Source organism: Arvicola amphibius, chromosome 1 (assembly GCF_903992535.2).
Source record: "Arvicola amphibius chromosome 1, mArvAmp1.2, whole genome shotgun sequence".
Lineage (NCBI taxonomy): Eukaryota > Metazoa > Chordata > Mammalia > Rodentia > Cricetidae > Arvicola > Arvicola amphibius.
In genome coordinates, this window is record NC_052047.1 from 29,940,218 (window position 1) to 29,955,515 (window position 15,298).

The 15,298-nt window shown below is 43.5% G+C and overlaps 1 protein-coding gene across 1 annotated transcript in view; it reads right to left on the bottom strand.

The window, feature by feature from the left end:
* Positions 1-611: 611 nt before the first annotated feature.
* Positions 612-15,298, bottom strand: part of Cwh43 (cell wall biogenesis 43 C-terminal homolog) — a 49,146-nt gene continuing 34,459 nt past the window's right edge. The window contains exons 14-16 of the mRNA XM_038315427.1: positions 14,192-14,253; positions 10,978-11,133; positions 612-690 (exon numbers count right to left, since the gene is read on the bottom strand). Coding sequence (XP_038171355.1) covers positions 612-690; positions 10,978-11,133; positions 14,192-14,253 — 297 coding nt within the window. The remainder of the gene's footprint in view (positions 691-10,977; positions 11,134-14,191; positions 14,254-15,298) is intronic.

A 15,298-nucleotide genomic window follows, 5' to 3' on the forward strand; every position in this document is an offset into this window, starting at 1 on the left:
CTCAGCACTGGGAATATGGAGGAGTGCTCCCCCAGGGTCTGTCAATCTGTCACTCCCCAGCACTGGGATTATGGGGGAGTGCTCCCCACCCCAGAACCTGTCTCTCTGTCACTCCCTAGCACTGGGATTATGTAGTCATGGTGCCACACCTCGTATTTTACATGGTGCTGGGATCCAATCAGGTCCTCATGCTTACACACCAAGCACTTTACCCACTGATCCATCTTCCCTCGGCCAAGTGTTGCTAGAACAATCACAAGTTAGTGATTTCTTTTTTCCCTCACCCTGCTGCCTTTATCTCTGGCCATGCTGGTAATTGAACCTAGAAACCATGCAAACCAGGCAAGCAAGCACTCTACCACTGAGCTCTAGTTCCAGCCCTGAGCTTAATTTTCTTATATTATCACACAGTTCTTTTTAATAAAAGTAACTCAGAGAGATGCCTTTATTAAGCCGCATAGTTTATGAATTGATGGGATTCCCGCTGCATGATGTCACCCTTTCTAACTCCTGAGGTTCATCACGTGTATCCTGCCATTCTCATTCAACTCTTCTTTGAGCTGTTACAAACTTGCCCCGGCCAACGACGACGACTCCTTGTCTAAAAGGGTTCAGACGAAGTATTTGGGAGTGTTCATGTGAAAACGATGGTTGTTTTCATGATTGTGTCCTTCTTTGTAGGAGCCAAATCTAAAAGACAAATAACCACCATGGGAAAAGTGTGCAGAAAGCAGGGTGTTCTTCCGGAGAATTTCAACCATAATTACAGTATTTTTATCTAGTTATCACAGCATGAGTATTGATAATATCAATCCACAAAACAGCAAGTAATGAATCAGATGAAAGAGAAATTACAAAGGATTTGTGGGAAAAGCAGGTTGACATCTTAACTTCAACCCACTCTCCCCAATAACAGAACATTTCTAAAGCACAGACGTTCAGGGACCATCAGTTAGTCGATAATGCTGCTGGGAAAACGTGGGAGTTTTCCTGGGCTTGAATACCATCTGCCTGATAGGCACCTGAGGTTTTATCCTCATGTGTTTGTGCCTATACAAAATCTGCTTTGGCTCAGAGCTTCTAAATTGCCCACAAGTGTTGCAGATTCCCTTTGCTTCCCCGAAGGATCACTAATCACACAGCCTTGGTTGAAGGGACGTAATACTCAGGGCACGGAGAGCAAAGACCACGACAGTGAAGCCAGGGACTGTCTTCACTACCTTGGCAACCATGCTAACCAGTTAGTCTCTGTGCTGCAGATGCCAGGAGTCTGTTCACTTCACCACCTCAAGGTGAGAGTGAAGATGGTAAAATTTTGCAGAATCTTTGATTCTGTGGTTCTTCACCTACAACTAAATCCTCAGAAAGTAAGAAAAAAATGTGTCGAAGGACATAAGAAAGAGCTTTTGGAAGACTTTTGGCAATAATGAGAGAATCCATGTGCAAAATCAACTAAACTGATTAACTAAAATTCAGCAATCCATACAATGAATATTATTTATGCAATCATGAAAATGTTTCAGGGAGAATATTGTGGAAGAAAGTCCATAACATACGACTTGGATGAGTAACAGCAGATTCACAAAAAGGAAACACACATTCATACATGTATGCTTGTGTGTGTAAGTATAGATAGATTATTATATATTTTCCTACATTTATTAAGAATTAATGATCTACATTATTGCACGGTCTATAAATATATACAAATATGAGGTCAGCAAGATGACAGAGTGAGGCTTTCCAATGCTCATTCCCTCATAGAAACATCAGTTTAAACAACTATCCACAAGCAAAAATACCTTTGGAAAGGTTAAAGAACTCAGGTGAGTGATAAAAGTACTAGAAAGAGCCAGGTGGTGGTGGCACACGCCTTTAATCCCAGCACTCAGGAGGCAGAGGCAGAGGCAGGCAGATCTCTGTGAGTTCGAGGCCAGCTCAGTCTACAAAGTGAGTTCTGGGACAGGCTCCAAAGCTATAGCGAAACACTGTCTCGGAAAACCAATAAATAAATAAATAAGAAAGAAAGACAGAAAAGAAAAAAAGAAATGGGGAGGGAATTTGAGGGGAGGGGGAAAGGGTAGATATGGTCTTAGCAGAGTTATAAGATGTTTTGTGTAAGCCTCATATAACTACAAAGAAAAATCTTCAGTAGATAAATCTAGTAAAAAAAAAAAAAAGGAAGCCATCAGAAGAAGAATTCAATAAAAGAACCACAAAGCAACCAAAAAAAAAAATCTATTGTTTAATGGCAACTGTGAGTTCTATCAATTACTCTAAATGTAAATGGATCACATTTTCTGTCCATGAAACAGTTTGCAATCAAGTGAGGTTGTATTTTGTTTTGTTTTGTTCTTTGAAATCCAACTATAAGCTGCCTGTACGACTCAATTTAGCTTTAATAGCATATGGGGGCTGTAAGTGAAGGGCTGCAAAGATGCTCCATTCAAATGGCAACTAAGAGTGAACAGAGTGGCTATACTTATAGACAATACAATAGACTTTAAATCAAAAACTGCCACAAGAGACAAAGAAGGTCACTATGTAATGATAAGGGACTCTGTTCATCAGTGAGAGGTAACAATTGTGAGTATCTGTATACTCAGGGTGCCTAAACATAAAAAGGGATTCTATAAAAGAAGGCATTAATAGAAGAGGAATTCAATAGCTATTTTCAGCAACAGATGCTGGGCAAAGCAGATTCAACATTGTACTAAAGCAAAGTGAACTCAACATATATATTTCAATTAAGGTAACAGATTAAACATTCTTTTCAAACTCTCACATGGAACATTCTCTAGATGGCTTTTTGGTCAAGCATACACACACACACACACACACACACACACACACACATCTTAGTAAGCTTAAGAACACTTGAACCATATCAACCATCCTTTCTAAACACAGTAATATGAAACTGTATCCAGAGGTAAAATTTCAGGATTCACAAATGTGGAGAAATTATTAAAACAACCTATTCACAAATGACCAATGATTCAAAGGAGTAATAACAAAGAAAAAATAAAATATTAATGTGAGTTAAAATGGAAATACAACATACCAAAGCATGCATATATGAGTGGTTTTTAAGAGAGAAGTCTGCAGCAATAACTATATGGATTATGGGGGGAAAACTTAAAGAGAGAATTTTATGCCTTAGTAAGCTAGAAAAAGAATAAACCATGCCCTGAGTTAATGGAAGAAATAACAAAGATCAGAGCAAAATAATGAGAAGATAGAAAAACAGAAGATCAAAGAGACTGAGGGTCAGCCTCTAGAAAAGAATGAAAAACTGATCAACCTTTAGCCACACTTTCTAACAATAAAGAGAAATCTCAAAAAAATTATGAGTGAAGGTTATCACAGAAATGCCAAAGATCACCAGAATCTACCATGAGCAATTATCTGCTAATAAACTAGATAACCTAGAATGGATTCATCCACAGAAATATGCAATCTACCAAGATGAAATTTTAAATAACTGTCAAGTATAAACAGCTTAGTAATGAGTATGAAGACTAGGTCAGTTATCCACACCGCCCCCACTCCAAAAAACTCAACTCAAGACCTGGTTCTGCTGATATCGTCTATGCAACACTCAATGTTAATGCCAGTCCTTCTCAGACTCTTCCAAAATATCGCAAATGAGAGACCCCTTCAGATAAATGCATTTTGTAGTCAGAAAATCCAACAGAAAAAAACAGGAGCGAAATAGACATTTCTGAAACACAAAACAAGCAAACAAACAAACAAAAAAGACAAACAGCTGACAGTTATATGGGGAAATGCTGCAGATCACTAACCAAGGAAACAGGAAAGAGATGGCCCTGCAAGATGGCAGACTAACGCTGCCTCCCCATGACCTGGTTAATCGGAAGAGTCAGCATACCAAAGAACATGATAAGCTGGGGCTGGGGCTGGGGCTCAACTGGTAGAAGGCTTGCCTAGCATACCAGCAGCCTTGGGTGCAGTACCCGTACTGCGCACACTCAGTGTGGGACTGGAATTGTGGTTAGGAAGAGGTGGGTGCAGAACAATCAAGAGTTCAAGGTTATCAGTCACCCTTGACTGAGGAGCAGCAGGTAGCAACTGAAGTTCAAAGTGTCATCATAGCAGAAGGAAACTTCCTGATGGGTGAATCTTGAATGGGCAAGTCCCCGAGACCACAGACCCCGAAGTGTCCTTTGCTTCTGCTGTGCCTTTCAATGTTTGCTGCTTCCATCTGCCTCTGGTATCTGGCATGGTGTGAATGGGTGCAAGGAGAACCCCACTGCCTGTAATGGAGTGTGTTTATCTCATGGAGACATCCCATTCTACTGGGCATTTTACTTGTGGATTATTATGAAGGTGATTTCTTCCTAAGCTGAACTGCCTAGCTGATAATAATAATGTTAGTTTAAATAGTTTTGAAGATTAAAAATATAAACAAGGAAGTGTCACCCAGCTACAACACATGAGTTTCTATTGAGGAGCCTTATAGACGGTGGCTTAGGTTAAAGACTAAGAAAAACAATTGAGTACCAGCAGCGCAGCTAGCTTAAATTCTTTTAACCTTAATGTTGGGAGTTTCTGGAGTGCAACACAGCTGAAACAAAGCTTTGAAAATAACTTAAGGATGGCTTTGAGGTGAAAACTCCAAGAAGACAATCTAAAGTTTTAAAAAGGCACATAGCTGTGTGGGGAACTCTTTAAGGGAACAAGAACAAAGCAGCCCAAATACCATTAGCTGAATACCTTGCTTGTCCACACAGTTAATCTATAACAAACTGCTTGGGTATGAAAGTACATGGGTTCCTGGGATGACTTGTGTTTCACCTGTAACGTGTAAAATGTTTGATCATGTAAGGGACATAAAAAACATGCTGTTCTTTACTGTTTATTTTGTAGTCGTTGTAATCATTCACTTGACAAACAGAATGTAACCACGTTGTAATATTTATATTGCCTGGAAGATTTTGCTGGGGTATGTAAGCTGTAAGGGAAAGAATAGAGAGAAAGTTAGAGAGACTTAGAATGGGCTAAAAGGAAAACATCAGGAATGAGAGAGTTACAGAGTTAGGAAAACAACAAGAAAGAGAAAAGGAACAGAAACTACAAACGAAGAATAAAGAGAAGGTTTGGAGGAAACCATGAAGAGAGTGTGTGAGTGTTTTTTCCCTTAACCCCCTCAGAAAGAAAAACTGAGTATCTGCCAATGCCATGAATTCATTCTGAGCCCAGTGCTGTTGGATGCTGGTCCCCCAGACAGCAAGAGTTCACAGCCATCCCTAACTCCAGCTCTGGGGGCCCTGTACTCATAGGCCCTCCATGGACAACAGCACATACATGGTTTACATACATATATGTAGGAAAACACTTGCACATAAAATAAAATTAAGAAATCTTTTCAAAAAGCTTTCATTCGTTCATTTGATCTTGTTTGTACATTTATCATTACTGGGCAATCTTTAACCTTTCTCTTTTTGTGTCCGTTTATTCTTTGTTTTTCTTCCCCTCCCACTCTCTAATTTTTAACTTTTTCTTTTCTTTTTCCCCCAGAAACTGTTTAGTACTTGGACAGAAACAAACATGTAAATCAGTGAAACAGAATATAAGATGCAGAAATCAACCCACACAGCTACAGCCACGTCATCTTCAACAAGGTTTCAAAACAAAAACAAAAACACGGGGGAAACCAGTCTGTTCAACAAGTGGTCCGAGCCGGGCAGTGGTGGCGTACGCCTTTAATCCCAGCACTCGGGAGGCAGAGGCAGGCGGATCTCTGTGAGTTCGAGACCAGCCTGGTCTAAAAGAGCTAGCTCCAGGACAGGCTCTAAAGCTGCAGAGAAACCCTGTCTCGAAAAACCAAAAACAAAAAAACAAAAACAAACAAAAAAAAAAAAAAACAAGTGGTCCGGAAAAAGTGAATTTTCATGTGTGCAAGAAGGAAACTGGAGCCTCACTTTGCCCTAGGATCGATTCAGAATCAACTGGAGGCCTGAAGGAAAGCTGGAAACTTTGAAACTGCTGGAGGAGGAGGAGAACACGGGTAAGCATGTCAAGATACAGGTGCTTTCTGACACGGGCTCCACAGTCAAAAATCAACAAGAGGGGAGGCACATGAAACTCAGAGATTGTGCCCAAAGTGAAGCCATCACCAAAGGGCGGAGAATTCGAAAAAACATTTCAGAATTTGAAAAAAAAATCTTTTCCCACTACACATCAGTCAGGTAATTAATATTCAGAGCACCCGAAGAACTGCAAAATTTAAACATCGAAAATCATCCAATCAATAAGTGGGCTAATCAAATGAATAGACAGGCCTCAAGAGAAGGTCAATAAACACAGAAGGCCAATAAATATTTGAAAAAGTATTCAATACCCTTAATCACATGGGAAATGAAAATTAAAACTAGAGATTCCATCTTATCCCAATCAGAATGTCTGTTACCGTGGAAACAAGCGCTGGCGAGGCTGTGGGGAAAGAAGGGGATTTCCGGTCTCTAGGAGGGAGCGCAAGCGTGTGTATAGTCGTTATGGAAGGGGACTTCCGGTCTCTCGGAGGGAGTGCAAGCGTGTATAGTCGTTATGGAAAAAATCAAGGTGCAGCCTTTCCAAAATGCTAAAACTGGAACTACCCTATGACCCATCCATACCATTCCTGGGTATCTGCCCAAAAGGCGCTAGATGGACACTCCACAGAGACCCCTGCACAGTCACGTTTCTTTCCTCTCTATTCACAATTGCTAGGAAATGGAGCCTACCTCGATGACCTTCAACCTAGGAGTGGCTAAAGAAAGGAAAAAAGGTGGTGCACACACAGAGGAATTTCATTCAGTCACAGAGAAAAACTGACATCACCTGCAGAGAAGCAGATGTAACTGGAAATCATTACGTTAAACAAAATAAACCAGACTCAGGAAGACTGATGCCACATGATTAAATGTGTAAACTAGAGATGGAAATGTGCTTTCACGTGTGTGCATGTGTGTGTGCGTGTGCATGCGTGTGTGTGATTAAAGTTATAAAGGGGAGCATGAGAGGGGAGGGGAGATGTTGAGGAGGGTGAGGCGGTAAGGGAGAGATAGTGATGAATGCGTGTGACAGGCTATCCCACTGTCTGGGGGAAGGAGAGTTAAAAGGGGGAAATGATAAATAGGAACTAAGTGTATGACATATATATATATATATATATATATATATATATATATATTTGAAAATGCCATAATGGAGCCCATCATTTCATATGCTAACTTCAAATTTGAATTTAAAGTGTTCTGTGGAGATACCTCAGTCAGCGAAATGCTTGCTGGGTTAGCATGGAGACCTGAGTTTGATTCCTAGGACCCACATTTAAAAAGTCAGGTGTGAGCCGGGCGGTGGTGGCGCACGCCTTTAATCCCAGCACTCGGGAGGCAGAGGCAGGCGGATCTCTGTGAGTTCGAGGCCAGCCTGGTCTACAAGAGCTAGTTCCAGGACAGGCTCTAAAAAAGCTGCAGAGAAACCCTGTCTCGAAAAACCAAAAAAAAAAAAAAAAAAAAAAAGTCAGGTGTGGTGGCATGTGTTTGGTGGCATGTGTGTGGCCAGGCAGACAGCAGGGCAGGCTGGCCAGTCAGTTTAGCCTAATCGGTGAACTACAGGCTAGTGAGGAACTATTTCAAAGACTAAGAACAGCTCCCGGGGAAATAGGAATGATAACACACAAGACTGAGTTGTGTCCACACACACTGGGATATTATTCAGCTTTTGAAAAGAAGGAACTAGGGCGGGCGATGATGGTGCATGCCTTTAATCCCAGCACTCAGGAGGCAGAGGCGGCGGATCACCGTGAGTTTGGGGCCAGCCTGGACTACAAGAGCTAGTTCCAGGATAGGCTCCAAAGCTACAGACAAACCCAGTCTTGAAAATCCAAAGGGGGAAAAAAAAGAAAAGAAAAGAAGGCACGGGGCTGGAGAGATGGCTTAGCGGTTAAGAGCATTGCCTGTTCTTCCAAAGGTCCTGAGTTCAATTCCCGGCAACCACATGGTGGCTCACAGCCATCTGTAATGGGGTCTGCTGCCCTCTTCTGGCTTGCAGGCATACACACAGACAGAATATTGTATACAAAATAAATAAATAAATAAATAAATAGTTTTTTAAAAAGAAAAGAAGGAAGGGCTGTGTCTGCAGTACCATGGATGAACTTAGAGGCTGTATGGCCAGGGAACTAACTGGACATCCGGGGCTCAGCTGTCATCTCAGCCCTTGGAAAACAGAAGCAGGAGAATTGTCTGTTTAAAACCAGCTGGGATTATACAGCAAATTCAAGGTCAGCCTGAGCTACGTAGTGAGACCCTGTTTCAGAGAGAAAGAGAAAAACAAAACAGGGACGTGAGGCTTGTTGGCCGAGTGCTTGTCTGGACTGTGCCAATCCCAGTTTGAGCCTCAGGAGAAAGGGTTTGGGGGAGGGAGAGAGTGAGCATGAAAAGCATGGTCTCAACTATGTGGAGAACTTTTGGTGTTTTGTTTTGTTTTTGTTTTTGTTTTGTTTCTTCAAGACAGGGTTTATCTGTGTGACCCTGGCTGTCCTGGAACTTGTTCTGTAGACCAGGCTGGCCTCAAACTTCAAGAGATCCTCCTGCCTCTGCCTCTGAGTACTGGGATAAAAGGCTTGTGCCACCATGGCCTGCCTTGTTTTTTTGTTTTGTTTTTAGCATTACATGTAGACCTTTTTAAAAGTTATACTTGCAGAAGCAGCGAGAACAGTAACATTGGCTGCCTGGGGCTCTCTGGGAGAAGACACAGGTCAAAGGACATGCTACTCAAAGGCATGGTGACCAGAGTTAATAATGACACAGTGAATATTTAAGACTACTGAGAGAATATATATTAAGTGTCTTGGGCACGATTTTGTAATGAAGGCGAGCCTCCCCCAACACCTTCATTATTTTTGTAACTGAGAAAGAAAATAGACCTCGCTCAGCCATGACTGTCTTGGCTCAATCTGCAGTTGTGGTTTGCCAAAAATAGTTTATTGGTCTCTTGCCACACTCCTGGTATATGAAGAATAAAGAAACAAGAAAATCTTTTCTGGCTAAAATTTTTATTTTCCATTTAAGAAGTCATCTCATTCAGTGGAAAAAAATGGACTCCCCCCCCCCCCCCCCCCCCCCCCCCGCACTAGCTAGTTTTATGTCAGCTTGATAGGGACTAGAATCATTAAGAGATGGGAGCCTTATTTGAGAAAATGCCTCCATTGGATCGGACTGCAAGCGAGCATGTAGGGCATTTTCTGAATTAAGGACTCGAGTGGGAGAGCCCCGCTCATTGCAGGGGGAGCCATTCCTGACTCGGTGGCCCTGCGTGCTGTAAGAAAGCAGGCTGAACAAGTCATGGGGAGTAAGCCAGTAAGCAGCACCCCGCCATGCTCTGCATCAGCTCCTGCCTCCAGGCTCCTGCCATGCTTGAGTTCCTGTCCCCACTTCCTTTGGGGATGAACTGTCACGTGGAAGCATAAACCAAACAAACCCTTTCCTCCCTATCTTTCTTTTGGTCGTGTGTTTCATCGCAGCACTAGAAACCCTAACTAAGACACACGTTCTGAAAGTGACATATATTCAGTGGGAATTACACTATTAAAAAAAGTTTATTTATTTAATATGAACAGTGTTCTGCCTGCTTGTACACCTGCACACCAGAAGAGGGCACCAGATCTCATTACAGATAGCTGAGCGCCACCACGTGGTTGCTGGGAATTGAACAGGACCTCTAAAAGAGCAGCCACTGCTCTTAACCTCTGAGCCATCTCTCCATCCTGGGAATTATACTTTGAAGTTGAAACCAGTGCTGGGCTAACAATATGGAGCTGGGTATTTTCTACAGCCGCTCCACAGAACAGAAAGGCCGGCTCCACCATCACTTTCCCCTTACGTCCCCAGCAGGAGAGAAACACAGTAACAAAGCCAAGCTGGCTTTCCCTCTCCTTGCCTTAATCACTACACTCTGGGCCAGTCCTCTCAGGAAGTACAAGGAAGTAAACAAATCAAACGAAGTGTAATGTAGTGTCGTCCCTGGCAAAGTCTGAGAAATTTTCGCAGCTGTGAGCTAGTGAGGTCGAAATCTACAATGATACAATGTCAAGGGCATTCTCGGTGGACTGATGGGGCATGGAAGCACGGTCTCACCAGCCACCGCGGCACTGATTAGAGCCCACGCTTCTGATCATATGCTTGGCTACAAACAGATCTCTTAGATAACCACTCTGAAAAACTAAACAAAATGAAATTCAGTATCTCTTTCATGGGAGAATGCCTGAGAGGTAAGGGAATTACCCACACTGCACAGTCCCAGTGTGAACTGCCCCTTAGAATAACCCAGGAAGAGCAATTTATGACCCCAACCCAAGCATCATCCCAGGGAGTCCTAATGACTTGATCTGGGGCAAGACTAAATAGTGCAGTTTTCAAAGGCTCTAGGGCTGAAGGGAAGGTGCAGCCGGCTAGAAACGCTGTAACCCTGCGGTGCTAATGGGCATCCTTCCTCCTCCACAGCTCTGCCACTGGCTAGTCATTTAAGCCGAATGCAGTGCCTCCCTCAGCCCGAGCTTCCTCCTCAATAAAATGTTGGTAACAGCAGTTAACGACCAAACGAGTTAAACTGAGGGGACTCTTCAAGAGTCTAGAACAGAGCTGGAATATTCACCCTCAAATATTCACCGTCACAGTCATGATAATGGTGATGTTGATGGTGGTAGCAGTGGGTGATGCTAACAATGATCATGGCAGTGGTAGTAGTGGTAATGACAAGAATGGGACATTTTCCCTGAGGCTAGAGCTACAACACATTTCTTCATCCTGGGAGGCAAAGATTGTGATCTTATCATGAGTCCCTTACTTGAAATGAGCCTCTAGAATCTACCACAATTTTGAGCGCCTGTGAGTTGATATCTGGACTCCGGAGGGGCGTGTGGCAGCTTGTATCTGCCGTCTCCAGCAAGAAAGGTGCTCACCCGCTCACCTGGGGTTGAAATGAATGCTCTTGGGAAGTCCTCTGTGGTCTATGACCACTCTCTGGTTGTCTCTGTAATTGGCAGGATCATCCGGGATCCTGAACTTGGCCATTTGAATCTCAGAGTCACTCAGCTCTGCATGAGAGATTCTTGCGTAACCCAACCTGGAGCAGAAATGGAAACAGTTTGTAAAAAAAACAACAACAAAAACTCGTTATACAAATATTCTGATGAAGCTGGGAAGTAGTGTCACGTGCCTTTAGTTCCAGCACTTGGGGGGCAGAGGCAGGTGGAGCTGAGTTCAAGGCCAGTCTGGTCTACAGAGAGAGTTCTAGGACAGCCAGGGCTACACAGAGAAAACTCTCTGTTGAAAAACAAAACAGAAAAGAACAAAAAACACACCAGTTCTTTGCAGGGCAGTGGTGGTGCACACCTTTAATCCCAGTACCCAGGAGACAGAGGCAGGCAGGTCTCTGAGTTCTAGGCCAGCCTGGTCTACAGATGAAGTTCCAGCTACATTGAGAAACCTTATCTTGAAAAACAAACAACAACAACAACAAAAAAAACCCTCTGTAGAGCAAAGGCTCAAACAAAATTAGTGAACTCTACGCCTACCACCTTCTGTATCAAGCTAGTTTCTCATTTCTACCTTGGCTTCCTGATTCATGATTGGGCTTAACTTGATGTATTACCCTAAATGTTAACATAAATATTGTTTTCATAGCATGGTGAGTAAGGAATATGTACAGTTTTAATTAGCTCCACTTAGCAATCTCGCTTTAGTTTGTACTCAGATGAATGTTCTGTCTACACTGAGTGCTGCCCATATAATTATGCTCTGAGTTAATAACTGGATTTTTTTTTCAGAATGACAGGTATGCATGCTTAAATTTTCTTACCTTTCAAAATACAAACACCGCATGCAGATTTCTAGGCACATTTACTAGTGTAAAATCAAAGATTTTATGTGTCTGAAAAACTTTTCACATCCTGTTTGGCTTAGGGCTTTCAGTTCTCTGGGAAAAAAGTCAATACAGTTTATAGGGATTATCCAAACAGGTCGTAGTGAAGTTCTCAGACAGGAGGACAGAGAAACCACAGCACCAAAGAGTTCGCTTTCCTCCATTTAGAGTTCCTGTACCTCTTCCAAAAAAAATATCTGCATCATTTTCACTAGCCTGCAGGTTTGATGAAGTAAATTTACACAGAAGCGTTTTAGGTTTTGGGGTGGCAAGCAAGAGGTCAAAGGAAGGACGCCCTTGCTCTCACTGACCCTTTGCTCTAGTTGGAGGACAAATTAAACAAGTGCGTACCTATAAAATCTATTAGATGGCAGCAGATAAGTCCCAAGAGAAAGTACAGAGAGGTACGGAGAGTAACGAGGGCCAATTGGTAGAGACAGCTGCCGCCTCACGGAGCATGCGCTGAAAGTTTGAGGACTCTACAGCACCAGGACTGAAGAGAGAATGTGAAATGCGATGAACCGGGGAGAGAGGGGAAGCAGATGACAAAATCCTTCCTTGCACACACCTATGAGGACTGCTATTCCTATCCAAGAGGAGATGAGAGAAAGGGAAATCCGTTAGACGGGTGGTGGCTGCTGTGTGGAGTACGCGCCATGGGAAGGCTGAAGCGGAAAGACTAGCGGAAAGTTAAAGAAAAGGGGCTCCGGCCAGAGTGGGCTGAGGGGAAGGCTTAAAGTTGTCCATACCTACAAAACAGAAACAAAGAGCCAGGGTGGGTGGAGACAGCCCGCCTTTCCAGGGCAGGCAGGGACAGGAGTTGCAGCCCTGTCAGGTGGGGGATCTAAGCTGTCACAGCGGTTAAGGCTTCGAGCTAAGCTCAGAACTGTAGCTCCTGGTAATCCTGAAGCCCTGTCTCAGATACATTGGAGCTATTTATTCTCCAATTGAAGTTCTAGCCTGTTTCATAGATGTGACTATCAAAGACATTCCTGAAGTCCTTGAAGATACGGATGTGCCCGTATGAATAACCAACCCCCTGAGGCATGGAGGCTCCCGTTGCTGTGCAATTATTATTTATGCCTATGCAGTGCAGGGCAGTGAACTGGGTGTTGGAGAGACAACGCTTTGACTGAGTGCCAGGGAAGGGCTGTGTGAGCCCTGGGCAAGAAGGCAGCCATGTGCCACCCAAAGGGAGAACCCTTACCAGATACCAAGCTGCTGCCTTGGTTGTGCAGGTTCTAGACTTTTGGGAATATGAGTGGCTTTTATTTCAACCAACCACTCACTCTATGGTATTTTTCTGGGGCAACCAGAGTAGATCAGTGCATAAACTGTAACACATGCACGCGCGCACACGCGCATGCATGCACACTGTTATACCTATTCAGTCCACATCAGAGCTGGTTTTCTAGAATTCTGATATCCCTATGACAAATGCTTGAATGCAGAACAAAACAGCAACCGTGCTGTCAATCTTAGATATGAAATGTTTTATGACACAGCGTGTTCTTCACACAGCCCTTTGGAAACAGAAACAATAGTCAGGCCAGCCCTCCAACAGCTCTCTCGACAATGGCTGGAGCGTCTTTGCGTCAGTTCTATAACCAGAATGACCCTGAATGGCTTCCCGAACTCCCTTCAGTAAGTACGTGAACCACCCAGGTGAGTTGCCCAAGGGCCAATAACGTCACCATTATGCTTATATCTAAAGTCCTTAATAAGGTCCATGGAACCTTACAAGATCTGCTCCCCTCCCCACCATGACAAGAGTCACCCACTACCTCATCCCCTTCTGACCCCCATACATAGGGCGGCTTCCCTAGTGTGATTCCCTACCCGTGTCAGGACTGCTGCAGTCTCTGGTTCCTCTATCGGAAGGGCACCTCCCAATGGCACCATTCTCACTGTGCATTAATTATATCCTGTGCCCTTATGATATCACTAAATTTGATTAACTATTTCTGCCTTCTTTTTTGTTTGTTTCTTTGTTTTTATTTTTGTTTTTCAAGACAAGATTTCTCACTTTGAAGACCAGGCAGGTTGGCCTTGAACTCACAGATCTACCAGCCTCTGCCTCCCAAGTGCTGGAATTAAAGGCGTGTGCCACCATTGCTGTCTTCTTAAACTATTAAATGTCCAAACTGTTTAATAATGTAACCAACATAATCAATATTTATAAAGAACAGCAAAAATTAATTGCTTCCATCACACTTTGCACCCTAGAATTTATAGATAAAAAAAAAACGCCCTTGCTCACCTGATCAGGCCACGATACATGATGTATTCACACCATCTGTCTTGATCTGAGCTGTCAATATCCTGTTCGAGAGCAGAGAGGAGAATGCTTAAAACAGAAAGCAATGCTCTGTTCTGAATGGCCAAAAGAGATGAAAAGAAAACAAAGAAGAAAGGAAGGAGGGAGGAAGGGAGGAAGGGGAGGAGGGAGGAAGGGGGGGAGGAGGGAGGGAGGGAGGGGAGGAGGGAGAGAGGGAGGAAGCAGGCAAAAAGAAGGAAGGAAAGAAGGATGGGAGGGAGGAAGGAAGTAAGGGGGAAGGAGAAAAAAGGAGGCAGGAAGGGAGGGAGGGAAGGAGGAAAGAGGCAAAAAGGAGGAAGGAAAGAACGACGGGAAGGAGGAAAAAGGAGGTAAGGAGGAATGAAGGAAGGAAGGAGAGAGGGAGAAAGGAAGGATGGGAGGGAGGGAGGAAGAACAGTGGACTAGAGCGCAGATCATTTTCTTCTCCTCCTCCTACTGATCCTTCCGGCATGAACTCCTCATTCCCTCTAGAGATGGTTTTGAATAGTTACTGTGCGCTCTTCTTCTGCACCTGATGCTGGAAACACAGCGACCACACAGGATGATGGTAGGTCAGCGGTAGCACTGTGGTCTCACCTCCGGCAGCTCTTGTCACCCCAGCAGAACCAGGAGCCTCTACACCAGTGCCCAGTCCTCCTAGCCAGGATCTGCACACCAGCTGCAGCCCAGTGCCACAGTGGCTTGGTTGTCCCCTCCCTCATCTCCCTGTGCAGAGGGGCTCTCATCTATGGATCTTCAGCTGTCTGGTACTCAGCACGAAGCCTGGGGCTGGGCCAGTGCTTGGTCTGTGTTTACTAAATTGAATCATGGAAAGAAACATATTCAGGAGCAATTGAAAGTCCTTTGATGTTGAAGGCTTGAAATCAGGTTCATTTTTCATCAGAGAAGGAGATGGGAATTTTTTTCTATAATGTATTGGGGGAAAGAACCTATAAATATGGATATTTGTGGCTGAAAGAAGAAATCTCCACTTCCTTCTTTTCAAAAGTCTATAAATAAAAAAAATTCTTGATTTTTTACCACCTCTAAATTTAACTTAAAATACATTTT